The following is a 20842-nucleotide window of genomic DNA, read 5'->3' on the forward strand; positions in this document are numbered from 1 at the left end:
CTCCATCAGAGTGCATCGTGCTCTTCCTGCTTCCAGTCAGGGTGTCCTCACTTAACCAGCAGCAAGGAGAAAGGACTGGAGAAGAGTATACCCCAACATCACACACACACACACACACACACACACACACACACACACACACACACACACACACACACACACACACACACACACCTCCAGCACAATATTTCTCCTTAAATCTCACTGGCCAGAACTTAACACGTGGCAATATCAGTTAAGAAGTCTTGGAAATGTGGTTCTCATTTTGGTCAGTGATGGGCACAGCTAACATTGGGAATTCTATTACCCATAAAGTAAGGAAGCATGGATATCGGAAACAACTAGCAGAGTCTGACACCCAAACACATAGGTGGTTCATTGAATCCATACAAATAAACCTTAGAACATCGCCAAGCATATAATGTTCTTTTACCCTCCCTCCCCCACGGAGGATGCACTTTCCCACCAAGCCAAAGGTGACTCCTAGAATGAGTGCTGCCCACCAGTATAGTCCTGTTTTTCAGAAAGGGGGTTGTAGTATCCATACAATCCTCAGTCAAAGGATAAGATGACCTGGAAGTGACCTTGGCACAAATTCAGTATAGGACTCAGAGCACAGCAGCCCTTGTCCTCCTTCAGTAATACCCTCTGGCAGGAGATGTGAGAGGCACATTTTTTCCATCACTTCCCAACCTACTCCGTGTGTGTATGTGTGCGGGCACGCACGCACGCCAGTACTGAGGCTCTCTCACCCAAGGCTGGTACTCTACCACTTGAGCCCCATCTCTACTTCGGGCTTTTTGCTGGTTAATTGGAGATCAGAGTCTCATGGACTTTCCTGCCTGGGCTGGGTTTGAGCCAGGATCCTCAGATCTCAGCCTCCTGAGTAGCTAGGATTACAGGCATGAGCCACCAGCGCCACCTCACTCTTTTGGTAGTGCTGAGGTTTGTGCTCAGGGCCTTGTACTCGCTAAACAAGTGCTCTACCACTTGAGCTATGCCTCCAGCCCTGTTTGCTTTCAATTTTCCATGCAGGCTCTTGTGGTTTTCCCTCAGTCACTGATGGTAATATTCCTATTTCAACACCTCTTATAACTAGGATTACAGGTGTGCACACCACTATACCCAGCATATTTTTTTTAGATGTGCAGTAGTGCAATCTTGCTTACCCCATCGAGTCCCTCTTGTGTATTTCAGTCTTCTCTGCTCTGTTCCATCTCATTTGACTTCAACTATTCATGTGTTACTTCTTAGATCTTGTTCAGTCTTCCTAGTGGTCCTCTGGCCCCGCAATCTCCAACACACCTAACAGAATTGTCTTAGTTTACATCCTTCAATGGCCCCTCATGAACACCTTTTGGCAAGGCTCCCTGGGAATTTGGTCCATCCTAGCTTTCCAGCCTCACATCTACAGCCACTCTACCGCTTGCACCCTGCCCAGCAGACAGCTGCTGCTCCCCAGCACACCTGGACCTTTTCACTTTCAGATCCATCTACCTGGTGGGCTTTTCCCTGCTTTGTCTCCATCACCAACACTTACTCAAATCCTTTCTCTGGAAAACCTCCTTCATGTCTCCTTCACATCTCAGAGTCAAGCTTCCCTCTGTTAGTACCGTATAGTAGACATTTCAGTAGCTTTGATAAAAGGGTATCTGAGACAGACAGTGTCTCACAAGCTCTCCTGACCTCTGTGAAAGCCAAGTTCTCTAGGCAAGGGTTCATATTTATCTTTCCCAGTCACCTGGGCAGTGCCCACATGAATCTCCATGGGAGGTGCTTCTTGGCTGGCCTCCCCTTTCCCTGACTCTTGGATTTGATGCCCATGCATGGTCCCTCTCTGAATGTGGGCCAACCTAGGAACTCACTTTTAATGAACAAAACACTGCAGCAGTGAAGGTGTCATTTCAGGGTGAGGCTACCCCCAAACACCCACCGTTTTACTAGTGTGCAAGCCCACATGTTCCCTCTCGTTGTTCCTCCAGAGCCTTGCTATGGAGGAAGCAGGCAGCTGACACAGTCATAAAGTATGAAAGTATATCATGGGGGAAATCCCAGGCAGAGGGATTACTGGGCCTAAGCGTGTGTACACTTGGTGTGTGTGTGTATGTGTGTGTATGGGTCCTGGGACTTGAACTCAGGGCCTTGGGCTCTGTTCCTGAGTTGCTTGGGGTTTTTTTGTTTTGTTTCATTTTGGGGTTTTAGTTAACTTCAGGCTAGCACTCTACCATTTTTGCCATAGCTCTGCTTCTGGCTTTTTGGAGGCTAATTGGAGCAATGAGTCTCATAGATTTTCCTGCCCAGGTGGCTTTAAACCACAATCATCAGATCTTAGTCTCATGAGTAGCTAGGATTATAAGTGTGAGCTACCAGCCCCTGACTGGTATGTATACTTTTAATTTTGATAAGTTATCCTCCAGTTATATACTTCTAGCTCATGAGAATACCTTTTACACACCTCTTTATCCTTTAAAAGTATCATATTTCCAATATCTGACAGTTTGATAGAGGGAAAATCCTACCTTATTGTTTTGATTTTGATTTGTTTATGAAGTCAGAATGAGCATTTAAAAAGGTCTCACTATGGGCTGGGAATGTGGTCTAGTAGAGTGCTTGACTAGCATGCATGAAGCCCTGGGTTCAATTCCTCAGTACCACATAAACAGAAAAAGCCAGAAGTGGTGCTATGGCTCAACTGGTAGAGTGCTAGCCTTGAGCAAAAGTAGCTCAGAGACAGTGCTCAGGCCCTGAGTTCAAGCCCCAAGACTGTCGGGGATGGGGGGTGAAGGTCTCACTACATACTCGAGAGTGGCCTTGAACTGGAGATCCTCCCATCTCAGCCTCTCAAGTGCTAGGATTCAAGGTATACATCATCATGCCTAGACTTTACTAAGCATCTTTAGTTGAACCTTTTAACAACACTTCAAAATAAACAGAGCTAATATCACATTTTTTGTAGGTTTTTTTCTTTCTTTCTTTCTTTCTTTTTAACTTTGGGCCTGGGAGCTGTCCCTGAGCTCTTCAACTCAAGGTGAGTGCTCTACCACTTGAACCACAGTGCCATTCCATCACATTTTTTTTGCCAGTCCTGGGGCCTGAACTCAGGGCCTGAGCACAGTCTCTGAGCTGCTTTTGCTCAAGGGTAACACTCTACCATTTGAGCCACAGTGCCACTCTGGCTCTTTCAGTTTATGTGATACTGAGGAATTGGACCCAGGGCCTCATGCATGCTAGGCAAGCACTCTACCACTAAGCCCCATTCCCACCCCATACTTATGACAATTTTTTATCCAGTCATTTCACTGGAATTTGCTATCTCTGTTAATCACATACCCAAACTCAGGAAGAGCCACCTTTCTGTCCTCCTTTCATTATTCCTACCTCTAACAAAAAAGTGTGGTGTGTATTTCACATTCACAATGAGAATGTGTACTTCATATTCTCATTGCAATTTTGTCATCTCCCACCTGCTGATCCACATTCTTCATACCTGAATTACCACTAGATTCATCTCAACTGACTTCCTAGTTTCTACTCTTCAGTAACTAAACTCTAAAGTAAAGGGGCAAGGAGGGGTAAGGGGAAGTGCTACTTAAAACAGTGTAGACACATGTAACTTGGTATTGACACTTGGAGCTTTTGTTTATAAGGGAAAAAAATCATCAGATTGTTCTGTTCACTACACTAAGATTCACATTACAGTTATGTGAACAATCCAGAAGTCCAAGTCCGTGAGCCTGTACAGGTACTAGTAGTCAGTTTCTCCACCCTTTACCTCTGTTATGTTCAGTACTCTCAGTCACCAGGAAATTGGCTTTCCCTTGACACAAACACATCATTTAAGTAGTACTTCCTCCCTGTATGACAAAATAACTTGGTTCCATAAATACCAAGGATCTAGGCAACTAAATTATATTTCAACCCACAGCTATAAATGGTTATCTAGATAAGTCTGAACTTTCTTAGATCAGAAACTTTTAATGTCAGGTGCTGCTGGCTCATGCCTGTAATCCTAGCTACTCAGGAGGCTGAGATCTGAGGATCATGGTTCAAAGCCAGCCCAGGCAGGAAAGTCCTTGAGACTTTTTTTTTTTTTGGTCCAGTTTTCTGGTGGTTAATTGGAGATGAGTCTCACAGACTTTCCTGCCCAAGCTGGCTTTGAATTGTGATACCCAGATCTTAACCTCCTAAGTAGCTAGGATTACAGGCGTAAGCCACTGGCTTTCCATGAGACTCTTATCTCCATTAATCACCAGAAAACCAGAAGTGGCACTGTGACTCAAGTGGTAGAGCTCTTGCCTTGAGCTGAAGAGCTGAGGAACAGTGCCAAGGCCCAGAGTTCAAGCCCCATGACCAAAAATAAAAAAAAAAAAAATTAGCCTAGGCAGAAAGGTCTGGGCAACTTTCATCTCTGATTAACCACCAGAAAACCAGAAGTAGAGCTGTGGCTCATAGTGGTAGAGAGCTAGCCTTGAGCAGAAAAGCTCAGGAACAGTGCCCAGGCCCTGAGTTCAAGCCCCGTAACAACAACAGCAACAACTTTTAATATTCCTAGCAGCATTATTCACAAGATGGAAGCAACGGAAGTGTCCATAGACAAATGAAGAGACAAGATGTGACATATATGTGGATATAGATATATGTACAGATACATATAAATGGGATGCTACTCAACTCTTCCCCGTAGCAACTGCCAGGTCTAGAGCTTTAGCTCACTTTTGCCCACCACACACTACACACACAACATCTGCCTTGCCTTATGTCTGCTGATCTTTTATTATCAACTCCTTCCCTTTGGTTAAGCTACTATTCTTCTTCTTAGCAGTATGGTTCCAGAATATGGGGCTTCCTCTCCTTAAAGCATGTCATTAGTTCCCAATAGGTATTAGTCACACATTCTAGTTATAGCACATATTATCCCAATCATCAATAAACATTAATGAATTATAGCCCATATACATGACAATATGCTAAGCCTCTGAGTCAAAAGCTATATTTTCTGTTTTTTTATTTGTCATAGCCCCTGACAAAGTTCATAAATGTATCATAAATACTACAGTGGTTTGATATGTACTATCATATTCTGGACAAGGACAGGAAACTTATCTCCTTCCCTAATTTCCTTTCTCTCCTCTCTTCCCTCCTCCTTCCTGTTCTCCATCTGTCTGTCTGTCTGTCTGTCTGCCTCTCCATTTCAAGATGAATTCTTATTATGTTGCTTAGACTGGCCTCAAACTTATGGATTCAAATGATCCTCCTTGCATCAGCCTCCTAAGTAGCTGAAACTACAGAAGCACACCATTATACCTCAATTAGACAAGACTAGAGAAACCAAGAAAGGTGTAATCTCAGAACTTGCCTAAAGTAACAGAATGTTTTGTTGCTGGTAGTTGACATTTGCTTTTAGACCAATCTTAAAAAGCAGTTGTCAGTACAAGAAAGATTTCAGGACTGAGTTCAATGAGGACTACCCAAGAGACCCTAACCCAAATTACTGGAAGTTTCTATGATGGTAATTGTCATGTTACTTGCTCATAAATGTTTGTGCTAGAGCATCCAGAGAATATAATTCACCTAATAGACATCTGTATAAACACAAGAACCTTTATTCGCGTTTTAGGACAGTGTTTGAGTAGAGAGTTTCAGGGACACCTAATATACTCAGTTTACTGAACTCAGATTTGAGGTGTTTTTTTTTTTTTAAAGTATATTCAAGCTCTGAGTGTTTTACTTACAGAATTTTGCACATGGCTCACTTCTTGCTGCACAGAGGTAAAACACTTCGTATTTGCTTAATTAATTACCATCATTTTGCTGTTTCAACATGACTTAGTACCCCCGGTCATTTCAGTGTTAGTCCAAGGTGATGCTTCTTTTGCTCTCAACCTTATTTTGAGCTTCATTTTCTCTCTTTATGTTCTCGAGGATAGCTTCGAGGTTCAGGGTATTCATTCCCAAGATCCACAACAATAACCTCCTTAGAAAATGTCACTCCTTTTAAAGGTCTTTTTTGGAGTTCAACAACTGAAGGACTTCTAGAAACAATTTTGGGCCCTTTCTGAATTTTACCCTGCAAGAGAAAGGGGACAAACAGCGTAAGTGAGCAATTTATAAACACGTGATCACTGCTTCTAAAAATACAGTATCAATGTGCCTTGTGAACAAGAAACAGAAAAAGATTTTGTAAATGATTTAGGAAAACACTATCCATCCTGGCCACACTGCCACATTTCTACAGTTATCAAAGTCTACAGTGACACAACTGTTCTTTGCTGACAAAGTGAAACCCATAGTTATGTGGAGTGGGTGTATGCTTTGTTGTCGTTAGGACCCTGGAGATGAGCTCATGAAGGCCCAGGCACAGTTTGAGTGCTATGGAAGAAGGACTACTCTAGTTCTGGATCATAGGTGCTTGCTGGCCCTGAGATTAGCCACAGTGGGGAGATGAACTTGTCTCATGTTTACATGTGTAATGTGAGATAGGTAGATCCTTGAGAGACCTGTAAGGTCTTTCATACCTCTGAGATCCTAGAAGTCTAAGAAAAACAAAATGAAGGCTGGGAAGGTGGCTCAGTGGTAAAGCGCTTGCCTCGCATGCCTGAGGCCCTGTGTTCGATTCCTCAGCACCACATAAGCAGAAAAAGCCAGAAGTGGCACTGTGGCTCAAGTGCTAGAGCACCAGCCTTGAGCTGAAGAGCTGAGGGACAGCGCCCAGGCCCAGAGTTCAAGTCCCATGACTGACAAAAAAACAAAAACAAAAACAAAATGGAGAGAGAATTGTCAAGGAAAACAGGAAATGTAAGAATGTAAAATGAGTAAACATTTAGGCTTGGCATGGACGATTGGCTTAAATAACAGGAAATGATAGGATCAGAAAAATTGTTTAAATGACTGTGGACACTGCACTCATTCCAGGTACAAACTTAAGTGACAGGCCACAGCACCCCTGATACCAAGCTAAATTGTTTTCCTTTTCAATCAGACATTATGAAACTTGAGAATGAATGAAGCATGGCACCTGCTGATCATTTTCTCCAGTATTCTCAGGCTCTTGTGTCTCTTTCATTTTGTCGTCTTCTAAGGCCAACACTTCTTTACTCCGCCTCTGGACAAGAATGCTAGGCCTTGGTGGTGCATTCAAATTTATGGCTTGAGTTAGGGTCCTAGAAAAATCAATCAACAGACCAGGCATGGTGGCTAACATCTGTAATCTCAGCTACCAGGGAGATAGAGAACAGGAGGATCATGGTTTGAGGCCAGCTGGAGGAAATAGTGTAAGCCCTATCTGAAAAACATCAAACTAAAAGTGAAAGGACTCAGGGAATAGTTTAAATGGCAAAGCAACTGCTTAGCAAATGAGGCCCCAAGCTTAGTCCATAGTACTGCAAAGACAGAAAAAAACAAAACAGAGTTTTAAATTTTCATTCATCTTCATCAATATTATCACCTGCTATAACCTCACATCGACTCACTTTTTTTTATTTCCCTGATTGTTTGTCTCCACATTAGTAGTTAAACAATCTTCATCTCCATTAGTATTTACACAAGTTGACTTTTCTTTTCTTTCTCTTTTCTTGCCTTGAAAACTGAAAACAAACAAAAGATCAGGCCAGGCACCGGTGGCTCATTCCCATAATCCTAGCTACTCAGGAGGCTGAGATCTGAGGATTCCAATTCAAAGTCAGCCTGGGCAGGAAAGTCTGTGAGACTCTTATCTCCAATTCATTACCAAAAAGCCAGAAGTGGAGTTGCAGCTGATGTGGTAGAACACTAGTGCCTTGAGCAAAAAAGCTCAGTGACAGTGTCCAGGCCCTGAATTCAAGCCCCCAGAACCAGCACACACACACACACACACACACACACACACACACACACACACACACACACACACACACACACACACACACACACACACACACACACACACACACACACACACAATCAGAAAAGGAACAGTGTTTAAAAAAGAAACGTACTCGTTACTTTTGTAACTGTAGCCCCCCTATTTATCACCTTTACAATAAATTTTCTTAAAAATCAGAAAAAGAAGAATAGTCTTAATTCTAACATGTGATGTGAGATGTTCACTTTTAAAAAGGAAATTAGCATTTCTAGAACCCTTACAAGGAAAAAGCAGATAGCTGAGCTATTAACTTGTTCTATTTTTTAAACTGTTTCATATATTATCTAGATTCATTTACTATGATCCCAATTTACCAATATGGACTTATACCATTTGTATAAAAAAACCACCAATAAAAGGAGGATGCACATGAAGCAAATGAGAAGGATGATGAAGAAAGTGATTGCGGTAGTTTCAAAACTCATAGGATTCGTTTTAGAAGACTGGTCCATTCTCACGATCACAGGTTGTCCAAACATCATTTTTCCAGCTCAGTTTGAATGAGTTCTCTTGTTCTTTAAGTTTCTAGAAACAGAAGAATAAAAAGCTGTTTTTCATGGTTGTTCTTTAGATCAGTTGAGCTTCATAAAAGATGCTCTGCTTTTGGCAGAAATGACTCTCACTAGCTACTTTCTCTCCATCAATGTGGTGGGGGCTGAGGTGGCCTGAGGGGAGACTGAGCTGGGTCACATTGGTCACTCAGCTCACCTCCCCTCACCCCAAAAACTATCACAATTCAGAAGAGAGAAAAATCGGAGCCGATGGAGCTGAGCCCAGCTCCCCATTCTTCTCCTTTTGGTGACATCACAGAACCATGGAGTCATCCATTAGAGATATCATGACCTGGAGACCACAGGCCCACTCAGCTCTCTTAGCCTGCCCATGCTTGCCTGTGAGAGGTGAGTGTGGAGGGGAAGCAGACATCTTCCCACTGTCCACATCCCATTTTCCTCTCCTAAGCTGAGCCTGACTCTGTGAACTCAGTGTACTTCCTTTTTGTAAACTTCCCTTCTGTAGCACTCAGATCAGTGATTAACTTAATTCTAATGGTGTTCCCTCAGGACAAAGAGCCTATTTTCTTCCACTGCTATCTCACTGGGCCTACCTCCTGGAGGCTATAAAGGCCATGGGTTGGGGAAGAAGGAGGGAAAAAGGTGGTCATTGTAAAGGTGAACCCTGACTCCTGCCTAACTTCAGGTAAGAGCAAGTGGTGTCCACAGCAAAGAAGGAAAAGGTGGAGCTTGGAGTTTTTGAAAAGCAAATAAGGCCGGGCGCTGGTGGCTCACGCCTGTAATCCTAGCTACTCAGGAGGCTGAGATCTGAGGATCGCGGTTCAAAGCCAGCCCGGGCAGGAGAGACCATGAGACTCCTATCTCCAATAAACCACCAGAAAACCGGAAGTGGCACTGTAGCTCAAGTGGTAGAGCGCTCGCCTTGAGCTGAAGAGCTGAGGGACAGCGCCCAGGCCCAGAGTTCAAGCCCCATGACCGACCAAAAAAAATAAAATAAAATAAAATGAAAAGCAAATAAGGCAAAAGAGATATTGCCTCCTTTGCCAACCACATCTAAAGAAGTCAGATATGAGACTGGCAGTGAGGAGCAGTATCTTAAGTCCATGTGGTGCAGCCGTGACCAAACATCACGCACTGGGTACTTTGTAGTGAAATTTATTTCCCAAAGTTCTGAAAGTTGGGAATCCCCAAAGTAAGGCACTGGCAGATGAAGCCCCAGTTGCCCTGCTTCCATCCAGAGCTTTGATGCTGGTTTTCTATAAGGAAAGCCATAGGAAGCCAGGCAGAAGGGCAGAAGAGAGAAATCATCCACACAAGCCCTCCCTCCTTTTTCGTGCCAGTACTGGGAATTGAACTCAGGTCCTTTCACTCATGCTTGGCTTTTTCACTTAAGGCTGGTACTCTATGGTTTATAGCGCAGCTCCGCTTCCAACTTTTTTTCTGGTTAATTGGCAATAAGTGTCTCACAGATTTTTCTGCCCAGGCTGGACTTGAACTATGATCCTCAGATCTGAGCCTCTTGAATTGCTACGATTACAGACATGAGCTATCAGCACCCTGCTTCTCACAGAATCCTTTTTAAAATTGGATTAATCCAAACACATCCCCAGAGGCTCTACCTCCAACACTTGGCATTGGGGATTGAGTTTCCAACAGGAGTATTGGAGGGGACAAAAGTATTCAAATGATAATAGAGAGTCTTTGGGCTGACACAGGCTGGCTCCAGCGGGTAGGAACTGCAGCTTCTGGATGCTCCAAACCAGGACTGCATGCTCCACCCCTGTGCTGAAAGTCTCAAGATTAATTGCATGAACCATTGGAACGCTATGTCACTCTAAACATTCTGGAGAATTCTTTTTTTGGGGGTTCGGTTTTGGGGCCTGAACTCTAGGCCTGGGCGCTGCCCCTCAGCCCTTCAGCTCAAGGCTAGAACTCTACCACTTTAGCCACAGCGCCACTTCCGGCTTTTTTCTTTTTGCTTATGTGGTGCTGAGGAATCAAACCCAGGGCCTCATGCGTGCAAGGCAAACGCTGTACCACTGAGCCACCTTCCCAGCCCTCTGGAGAACTCTTGGATGACTCCTCCAGCCAAAGCCCAGATGAAGATTCATACGGTGACTAGCAAGCAGAAGAACTTTAAGGAACCCAAAGGCTGAGCATGCAGCTCAGTTGTAGAGCATTTTCCTAGCATGTGCAAATCTCGAGTTTGATCCCCAGCAATGAAAAAGAAAATCAGGGACTGGAAATACGTAAAGTCAAACTGTGTAACTAAGATGAGCAGATTTTGTATTCTCTAATGCATGGATCCTATAGTCCCTGTAAAAAAGGAGAGGCAAATGAGAGCGACCAACACAAACTCAAGGCTTTATTGGGGGACAGGTGTGCCGGACTGCTCCAAGCAGGAATGGAGGCAGCAGCCATGAGCAGGTGTAGGCTGAATTTAAACAGAATTTTAGGGGGTAGTCACATGGATCACATGAGCCATCACATGGGTCATAATTACATGGATTATGGAAATTTGGGAGTAGAGTCAGTTCTGAGAGGAAGTGTTGTGAAAGTGTTATGTAGACTACAAGAATTGGGGGGAGCGGGTGCTGGTGGCTCACGCCTGTAATCCTAGCTACTCAGGAGGCTGAGATCTGAGGATCGAGGTTCAAAGCCAGCCGGGGCAGGAGAGACCTTGAGACTCCTATCTCCAATAAACCACCAGAAAACCGGAAGTGGCGCTGTAGCTCAAGTGGTAGAGCGCTCGCCTTGAGCTGAAGAGCTGAGGGACAGCGCCCAGGCCCAGAGTTCAAGCCCCACAACCGACAAAAAAAAAAAAAAAAAAAAGAATTGGGGGGAGAGTCACATTCTGAGAAAGAGTATAGAGAGACTGTGGCAACTAGGGTAGGAATTTGTATGTCACACCAGGAAAACAATACAGCATTAGGGAAATAAAAACTTAACAGGTTTTTTTTGTAAATAGGTAGGGACACAGGGCAGGGCCTTTATCAGCAAGCTGACTCTGAGACCTTAGAGTCCCCATCCTCCAAAAAGGAATAAGGGCCCCATCCCATGTCTGAGTTTATATGGGAGTAAGTAGTATTGGACTAGGGAGCTCTGCTGAGAGCTGGTCCTGTCTGCACCCCCTTTACCACACACCCAGAGGCATGAGATAGTAATCCCTCACTTTGCCAGGGGTGTGACACCAAGAGAGCAAAGGAGAAGGACACAGCCCCGAATGCCTCGATGTTCAGCAGAAGAGCCTGCAAAGCCACTGCAAAAACCAGGGAAAGCTAGGGCTGGGAAGGTGGCTCAGTGGTAGAGCACTTGCCTTGCACGCATGAGGCCCTGGGTTCGATTCCCCAGCACCACATAAGCAAAAAGGAAAAAAGCCGAAAGTGGCACTGTGGCTCAAGTGGTAGAGCGCTAGCCTTGAGCTGAAGAGCTGAGGGACAGCGCCTAGGCCCAGAGTTCAGGCCCCATGACCAGGCCCTCCCCCCCCCAACCAAAACAAACAAACAAACAAAAAAAAAAAACAGGGAAAGCTGAGCTCCGGTGGCTCACGCCTGTAATCCTTGCTATTCAGGAGGCTGAGATCTGAGGACCGTAGTTCAAAGCCAGCCTGAGCAGGAAAGTCCATGAGACTCTTATCTCCAATTAACCACCAGAAAATGGGAAGTGGTGTTGTGGCTCAAGTAGTAGAGTGCTAGCTGAAGAGCTGAGAGCTGAGGAACAGTGCCCAGGCCCAGAGTTCAAGCCCCATGACTTACCAGAAAAAGAAAGTTATTAAATATGTAAAAGTAGGAAAAAATAAGCTCCTTTGCCATGGGGACTCTGCCTGAAGGTCTGAGGAGGGAAGTGGGTATAGCTGAGGACTCAGCACTGAGCCATCATTCCAGGGGTCACTTCTGCCCCTCCCCTTATTTGTGAAGGGCATCTGAGCTCCACGTAAAGAATGTTCTAGCCGTGCATTTGGCATGCTGAGGACTCTGAAAAGCACGCTTTCCTGGATGGCACATCTTCCTGAGATGTCTGGGAGCCATGTGTATTAAAGCTCACCTTGGTCATCCCCCAGGATTTGTACAAAACACTTGCTATTCTCAAGCCTTACTTATCTCCCGTGCCTGTAACAACTGACAGCAAAAGGCAGAATGCCGCTCTCTCAGCCTCGCCATAGAGAATGGGAGCCTGTCTCACTGTGCCAACTGCCCACACAGACATAACAAGACAGAGGGCAGCATGGTGCTGGATTTTGTTTTGTTTTGTTTTCTTTTGTAGTACTGGAGTTGGAACTCAAAAGCTTGTGCTTCTAGCAGATGCTCTCTCACTTGAGTCATATCTCCATCCATGCTTTTTAAAACTGATAATCTATAAACTTAAAAAACCTTTCACTTCCTCCTAAATACAGTTTATTTCTTTGAACTATTACAGTTTCCTCTTAAAAGGGTTTTTAAAGATTATTATGATAAAGGTGATGTGCAGAGGGGTTACAGTTACAAAGTCAGGTAAAGACTATATTTCTTTTGTTTATTTATTTATTTATTTTTTGGGTCCAGTCATGGGGCCTGAACTCTGGGTCTGGGCACTGTCCCTCAGCTCTTCAGCTCAAGGGTAGCGCTCTACCACTTGAGCCACAGCGCCACTTCCAGCTTTTTTCTTTTTGCTTATGTGGTGCTGAGGAATCAAACCCAGGGCCTCATGCATGCAAGGCAAGCGCTCTACCACTGAGCCACCTTCCTAGCCCAAAGACTACATTTCTTTTTGGACAGTGTCACCCCTTCCTTTGCTCTCTTCCACATTTTCCCTCCAGACCTACCTACAAATTGTATAGTTCATTTTCAACATAGTATCTAGCAAGTACCACTGCTTCGTTCTATTACAGCTTTTATATCTCTTCTTTTAATAGTTTAGCTTACATTCTTTTCCACATTCCCTTCACTCATGGTCCCTGATCTAAATAAATAATCTTCTGGGTGTTAGAAATGACATATAGGACAGAGGGCTGGGAAGGTGGCTCAGTGGTAGAGCGCTTGCCTTGCATGCCTGAGGCCCTGGATTCGATTCCTCAGCACCACATAAGCAAGAAGAAAAAAGCCGGAAGTGGCACTGTGGCTCAACTGGTAGAGTGCTAGCCTTGAGCTGAAGTACTGAGGGACAGCGCCCAGGCCCAGAGTTCAGGCCCCACAACTGACAAAAAAAAAAAAAAAAAAAAAAAAAAAAAAAAGTCCTCAAGCCAGGTGCTGGTGGCTCACACTGTAATTCTAGCTACTCAGGAGGCTGAGACCTGAGGATCGGAGTTCAAAGCCAACCCAGGCAGAAAGTCCGAGAGACTCTTATCTCCAATAAACCACTAGAAAACCGGAAGTGGCGCTGTAGCTCAAGTGATAGAGTGCTAGCCTTGAGCTGAAGAACTGAGGGACAGCGCCCAGGCCCAGAGTTCAAGCCCCACGACCGCCAAAAAAAAAAAAAAAGGTAAAACACAGCCCAATAAAAAATGGACAAAAGTTAAACAGGCACTCTTCCACAATAGTATATCCAAAGGACTAACATGCATGGGAATTTCACCCATACTTTTATTTCTTAAATGGGGTTTTGTGCTTAAAGGGATTGATTTTTTTTTGTGTGTGTGTGCACCTTAACCTGTATAAGCATGATAATTTTTCTGAATAATATTTAAGACTAAAATTTTAAAATAACACACTTTCAGTCTGATGTTTAGTTAATTGGAGATAGAATCTAGGGATTTTTCTGTCTTAGCAAACCTTGAACCAAGGTCCTCTAATCTCAGTCTACACCTGTCACCAACTTACATCTTTACTTACTCACTTTGTGCCAGTCCTGGGGCTTGAATGTAGGGCCTAGGGATTGTCCCTGCACTTTTTTTTTCTTTCTCAAGGCTAGTGCTCTACCATTTGAACCACAACTCTACTTCTTCTAGCTTTTATTTTTGGTGGCTAATTGTAGCTAAGATGCTCTTGTATTTCCTGCCTGGGTTGGTTTCAAACCCATCATCTGCAAGTCTCAGCTTCCTGAGTATCCAGGATTACAGGCATGAGCCTCTGGCACCAGGCTCTAAGGTTTATTTTTAATGAATAATTTATGCAAGTCTAAAAGTAACACGACAAAATAAGGCATACATTAGGAATCTCTGATACCATTTCTTCCTTTCCTCCATCCCACAGGAAATGATAATTATTTGTATATGCTTTAAGAATTGATGTGGAAGGACCATGCACTCTCATTTGTCTGTTGTAATACAAAAGGCATACCCTGTGCAGTGTTCTGTACTTGATACTTTTCACTTAGTGAGATATTGTGAAGATCTTTCCGGTTGAACATGTAGAGAATTGTATTTTTCATAGCTGGGTAATGCTCTATGAATCACGGTGTATAAAACCAGTCCTTTGATGAGTACTTATGTTTCCAGGCTTTTGCTATAAAAGCAATAAAAACACCTCATATCCAATGTAAGCAAGTATCTCTGTTGGAAGAAAAAAAATTCCAAAATGGGACCAGTGGATGAAAGGGAAATGCAGTGTGTGTGTGTGTGTGTGTGTGTGCGCGCGCATGCCACTGGAATGACACACTAGACTTCAACTTGGGCTGCAGCCTTTCCCACTAGAGGCTGGTGCTCTACCACTTGAGCCACGGCTCTACTTCTGGATTTTTGTTGGCTGGTCGGAGAGGAGTCTCAGGGACTTTCCTGTGCCAGCCGTCTTTGAACCTTGATCCTCGGACGTCCCCCTGTGAGTGGTGGAGATCGGGGGCCTGCGCCGCGCAGGCCCGGCCGCGGTGTGCTTGGGGGTCCCGCCAAGCTCTGCTGGCCTGCAGGCGTTCCCGCAGCGCCGCCGCCGCCGCCGCCGAGCTGCCGGCCGGCTCAGAGCGCGCTTCACACTAGATGAACTCTCCCGTCCCGGGCCGCGCGGAAACCGTCGCTTGTGTCCTTCGGTGCAGTCTTTGTTTCCTGGCCCTGCGTCTGATTTCTCTACTGGGTTGTGAACTGCCGTTTAAATACTCCACAGTGAACGCTTAACATATTTGTATTTGGAAAAGAATATTCAAGGGGAAAAAGCTGCTGTGAATTCCATCCGTGGCACAAAGGAACAACACCCGACTTGCACACCCAGGCGCGAACCCCGCAGGAGGGACCACGCCCTGCCGCGCCCGCCCGCCCGCCCGCCGCAGAGCCTGCGGGCAGCGCATGCGCAGGCGCTCCCGGTTCCTGCAGGGCCGATCTGTGCGCAGGCTCCAGAGAGCTGCGCGCGTCCACCGGAACGTCTGGCGCAAGCTCCCAAGAGCCCGCACTTCACCCTGGTCCTAACGGGACGGTGTTGCGCATGCTCGAAGCCGCCGCTCCCAGGCATCCCTCTATCTGGAGGCGAAGGTGGTGGGTCGCCGTGGCCCTGGCCCCTCTGGCCCAAGACTTCTGCGCCAGCCCAGGGCCACCGTTGTCCTTTGGTTCTCAAACAAAACCCCACCATTCTGTACCAGAAGATACTCCTCCTTCGCCTCCACGTGGTGGCCGGGAGGTCCCCGGGTGTTGCCTGGCGGCGGCGGCGATCCGGCCGCGCCGCCCCGACCTTGCGGCCGGCTGCTCGGTTCCCCTGCGCACGGCCAGGCCCGGCGCCCCTTCCCCGCGCTCGGCAGCGCCGCGGTCGTGAGAACGGAACGAGCAGTTTGTTGAGCTGGAAGGTGCTCGGGAAGCGCGGTTCTCAGGTCCTCACGGCCCCAAGATGGGTTTTATTATTCCATCATGGTTCCCCCTCTCACCCCGTACCTCAGCCCCCGGCTGCTGATCTTTCCCTCCAGAGTGTCTCCCCTGCTCTAGAATTTCGCTACGGGACCGACCTTGCCTGTGTACTGTGTATGTTTATAATCAGGGCAAAATATGTGGATCAACCTGGTGTGCGGTCCTTGCACAGCAGTCTGGCCAGTCTCTCTTACTCTTCTGATTTTACTATTCACGCTGCTAACGCAAGCACAGCCTGCAGATTATAATAGGAAAAGGCCGTTTTGTTGCTTGCAGATTTTTTTTTTTGAGCGTGGATAATGGGTTATTCTGTAATTCACTGCTGCTATTATTTTTTGCCTGTAATGAGACTTCAGTACATGCCTGGCACTTGTTTGCTAGGCTGGTGCTCTACCGCTTGAGCCATGCCTCCAAGCCAAATCCTGCAAATTTGTGTTACTTTATGTTTTGTTTTTTAAAAAACTGGTTAAAACCAGATAAACGGGAATGAAAGGAGAAAAAGTGAGCAAATGGGGTCATTATATTCAATGTACATTATGTAAAACATGAACTATAACTTGAGGGTAGGGCTGGGAGGGGGAAAATGGGGGAGTATGAAGGAAGGGGTCACATGGACCAAAAAGCATTATAATACTCTCACCTGACTTACGGAATTGTAACTCCTTAACCTACTTAATAAAAACATACATAACACAAATGTTACCAACTTACATACAGTGGTGTATGTTCACATATTGTACAACCAATACTACCTACCATCCATTCACATATCTGTGGATCTTAAAATTACTATTTTTTGTCGGTCGTGGGGCCTGAACTCTGGGCCTGGGTGCTGTCCCTCACCTCTTCAGCTCAAGGCTAGCGCTCTACCACTTGAGCCTCAGTCCCACTTCGGGCTTTTTCTGCTTATGTGGTACTGAGGAATCGAACCCTGGGCCTCATGCATGCATTCTACCACTGAGCCACCTTCCCAGCCCTGGAACTTAAAATTTTAAACTTTGTTCTGATTAAATAATGCATCCTCTCAACAATTAGTAATGCTGCCACCTTCTCAAACTATTAACTTGATGATTAGGTTTAACACATTAATTGGGAATATGGAAGACAGGTTTTCAGACCATAGCAAGTTTGTGTGTGTGTGTGTGTGTGTGTGTGTGTGTGTGTGTGTGTGTGTGTGTGTGTGTGTTGGTACTAGAGCTTGAACTCGGGGCCTTGTGCTCTTTTTCTGCTCAAGGCTGGCACTCTCCCACTTGATGCATAGTTCTACTTCTAGCTTTCTGCTGATTAACTGGATATAAAAATTTCACAGACTTTATTGTCCAGGCTGGCTTTGAAGCTTGATCCTCAGATCTCAACCTCCTGAGTAGTTAGGATTACAAGTATGAGCCACTAGGGCCTGGGTATAGCAAGTCTTTTGTCCATTTTTTTAAAAATGAGGTTGCTTATTTTATTTTTGTTGTTTGTTTCAGGTGTCCTTTTCCTGGATAGAATCCATTATTAAATTCAAAATTTGCAAATATTTTCTCTCATGGGTTGCCTTTTTAATCTGTTGATGCTGTCTTTTGATATACATTTTTAAAATTTTCATGAATTCCAATTTGTCTATTGTTTATTTTCTTTCTTTGGTGTCATATCCAAGAAATTACTGTCAAATCCAGTAAGCTTTTGTTTTCTTTTTTTCCAACACTTCTATAGTTTTGGTTCTTACGTTTGTTTTTGATCATTTTGAGTTAATTTGAACAGAAGTTAATTGTGCCCAAGGACACAAAATATTTAGACATTTAAAATATGTAAAAGTTTAAGGAAGTCCATAGTTACACAAAATGCCCCTCTGAGAAAGGAAAAGGAGGGGGCAGGATTTCCTGGGATAAAGCACATGTGTTCAGAATGCTTCATTTCTTATTAAAAATTTAATGCTATTATGTTTAAATGTTGGGTGTTGGATATCTGAAGATTTGTTGTATTATCCGCTAGACTTTCCTATCTACTGGAAATACTTGATGATAATTAAAAAGAAAATATAGCCAAGCTAACTGAAAAGGAAAAGTCATCTATAATTTTATCTCCCCTACTCCACCTCTGAGATAAACTTATTAATATATGGGTGTAAATCTTTCCAGTGTTTTTCCACATCTTTGTGTGTCTGCTCACCTGGACAGAGGAAGGCCGTCACATACCTGCAGTGTGGGCAGTGGTCAGTTTGGCAGGGTACAAAATGTCTTAAAGAGTTTGCACTGATTTGTTTGCCGCCACTTATTTTGATTTGTTAACACTATTTTAAACATTTTTTCTCAGCTTTTCAGAATTAATGATTCTAAATGCTTATAGAATTCATGGAATAAACAAAGTCATGAATCTGAATAGGTAATTCTGTTATATCAGATTTAATTTTCATCTTTCGAGTGATCTTGTTTTTTCTCCTGCTTTTTGTATTTCTGCCTATGTATTTTAGCTATGATTTCTCTAGTCAGCTATTTCCCCAACATTATGCTTCCTCTGTGGTCAACACAGACTGTATGTGTATACATACTACAGAAGGGTAAACCTGAAGACTTCCTGTGCAACTTAATTTCACTTGCTCTTTGAGTGCCATCTAATGGTAATGCTCTAGTGTCAGATCAGTGTAACCATTTTATTGAATTGCTAGCTGAAATTTAGTGTCAGTCATTTAAAGATGATCATATCATAAAGCAGTGTGGCTTTCAACTGTTTTGCAAAACACAAATCTGGTGACCTCTAACATATCCTGACCTTAGGTACAACTCCAGAGCCACTATCAGAGAAGTATCAACACTGATTGATAGAAAAGCTAAATGTCATTGAACAAACATTCAGTTCCTGGGGATGAACTTTCCTCCTTAAGTGTACAGAGTTCCATACATGTTCATTATAACCACTGTGACCTCCTACAAACAAGAGTAAGGTGTATTCTTCCTCTCTCCTCCTCCCTTCCATCTTCCTCCTTTCTTCTTTTGTGCTGGTACTGGAGCTTGACTTCAGGGTCAGAGCACTCTCATTTGTTCAAGGCCAGCACTCTCCCACTTGAGCCATACCTCCATGTCAGGCTTTTTGCTGGTTAATTGGAGATAAAAGCCTCACAGATGTATCTGTGTGGGCTCGATTTGAACGTACATCTTCATATCACAACCTCCTGAGTAGGATTACATATTACAGGAATGAGCCATTGGTGCCTGGTTAGGTACAGGTATCAGTACAATGGGCTGTTGAAGTGGAGAGAGACTGGGACCAATTAATGCTGCATTGATGAGGGAAATTTTATAGTAAAAAAGCAGTGTGGGGGTTAGTTAATGAAAAATGCTAAGAGGAAACATCATATTCTAGGCATACTGATCTATCAGGATGCTTGATGTAGGTAGGCCAGTTACCAGACATCACCTGGAGGGTGATCAGACATTGTAATCAGAGACTTGGCATGGGGTGGTTCTTGCTAAACCGACTTAGCAAGTTTCTTAGTTTAAAAACTGGCTTTACAAAGAAGTACACAGGTGGCCTACAGAATGGCCAAGTGCAGAATCTTTGCCCCCCAACTTCCTCTTGAAAGTCAAGAAATAAGTTTTAAAATTCTCATTTTAAAATCAAGAGCGTTATCAAGCTTCTGTCGTAAAGAATTTAGGGATACCTCCTAAATATTAAACATTGTAATGTAACAATAATAGATGACATTTATTGTGGGCTTACTATAAGCTAGAAAACAATGTGCTAATTTTATTTTTATTTTGTTGGTCGTGGGGCTTGAACTATGGGCTTGGACGCTGTCCCTGTGCTCAAGGTGAGCGCTCTACTGCTTGAGCCACAGCGCCACTTCTGGTTTGCTAGTGGTTTATTGGAAATAAGAGTCTCATGGACTTTCCTGCCCGACTAGCTTTGAACCATGATCCTCAGATCTCAGCCTCCTGAGTAGCTAGGATTACAGGCGTGAGCCACCAGCGCCCCCCAATGTGCTAATTGTTTAGATCTATTACTTCACTTAAGCCCCCTCCCCTCATTCTGTAAGGGTGGGAATAATAATATACCTGTATCATTTTACCTAGTAGATCAGCTTTGAAGGAGGAGAGTTAGCTTTTAGAATTGGATTCCCAGTGTCTTTTTTTTTTTTTCTGGAAAATGTATAATACTTGTTAACAGGTACAAATTGCCTGAACCTAGGCAAGAAGTTTGTAACACTCCATCTCAACAGCAAAAGCTAGAGTGGTGGTATACATCTGTCAGCTATGGCAGGAAGTATAAATAGGAAGATATCAGTTCAGGTCAGCCCCAGAAAACAGTGAGATCCCATCTCAAAAATAACCATGGTAAAAAGGGCTAGGGGAATGTCCCTAGTGGTAGAGTGCCTGCCCACCTAGCAAGCATGTGACCCTGTTCAAACTCTATACAAAAAAAAAAAAAAAAAAGCCAGAAGATACTGAATATCCAGAAAAACTGCACTTAATTATTATTATTATTTTTTTTTTGTCAGTTGTGGGGCTTGAGCTTTGGGCCTGGGCGCTGTCCCTCAGCTCTTCAGCTCAAGGCGAGTGCTCTACCACTTGAGCCACAGCACTGTTTCCTTAATATTTTTTTTTTTTTTGTCGGTCGTGGGGCTTGAACTCTGGGCCTGGGCGCTGTCCCTCAGCTCTTCAGCTCAAGGCAAGCGCTCTACCACTTGAGCTACAGCGCCACTTCCAATATTTTTTT

General features: G+C 44.2%; 1 protein-coding gene across 3 annotated transcripts; it reads right to left on the reverse strand.

Annotated features, from left to right (window-relative positions):
• Positions 1 to 5585: 5585 nt before the first annotated feature.
• LOC138835930 (uncharacterized protein C2orf74-like) lies at positions 5586 to 8692 on the reverse strand. Of its 3 annotated transcripts, XM_070034498.1 has the most exons (5): positions 8609 to 8692; positions 8231 to 8425; positions 7470 to 7583; positions 7016 to 7160; positions 5586 to 6067 (listed from the first exon to the last, which is right to left on the reverse strand). In XM_070034498.1, the coding sequence occupies exons 2-5, from the start codon at positions 8380 to 8382 to the stop codon at positions 5897 to 5899; spliced, it is 582 nt and encodes a 193-aa protein (XP_069890599.1). In that variant the 5' UTR covers positions 8383 to 8425; positions 8609 to 8692; the 3' UTR covers positions 5586 to 5896. The 3 variants fall into 3 exon arrangements, with proteins under 3 accessions (XP_069890599.1, XP_069890600.1, XP_069890598.1); XM_070034499.1 differs by having other exon boundaries at positions 8270 to 8674; XM_070034497.1 differs by having other exon boundaries at positions 8231 to 8672.
• Between the last annotated feature and the right edge of the window lie 12150 nt (positions 8693 to 20842).

Source organism: Dipodomys merriami, unplaced genomic scaffold, assembly GCF_024711535.1.
Source record: "Dipodomys merriami isolate MVZ:Mamm:240054 unplaced genomic scaffold, mDipMer1.0.p SCAF_242, whole genome shotgun sequence".
Classification (NCBI taxonomy): domain Eukaryota; kingdom Metazoa; phylum Chordata; class Mammalia; order Rodentia; family Heteromyidae; genus Dipodomys; species Dipodomys merriami.

Excerpts from the sequence above, each read along its gene's own strand:
- LOC138835930 (XM_070034498.1), bottom strand. The coding sequence starts at position 8,382 with ATGATGTTTGGACAACCTGTGATCGTGAGAATGGACCAGTCTTCTAAA. Across the intron at positions 7,584-8,230 it reads GTGGTTTTTTTATACAAATG|TTTTCAAGGCAAGAAAAGAG; the intron begins GTATAAGTCCAT and ends GTTTGTTTTCAG. Across the intron at positions 6,068-7,015 it reads CTGGAGAAAATGATCAGCAG|GGTAAAATTCAGAAAGGGCC; the intron begins GTGCCATGCTTC and ends TTTCTCTTGCAG.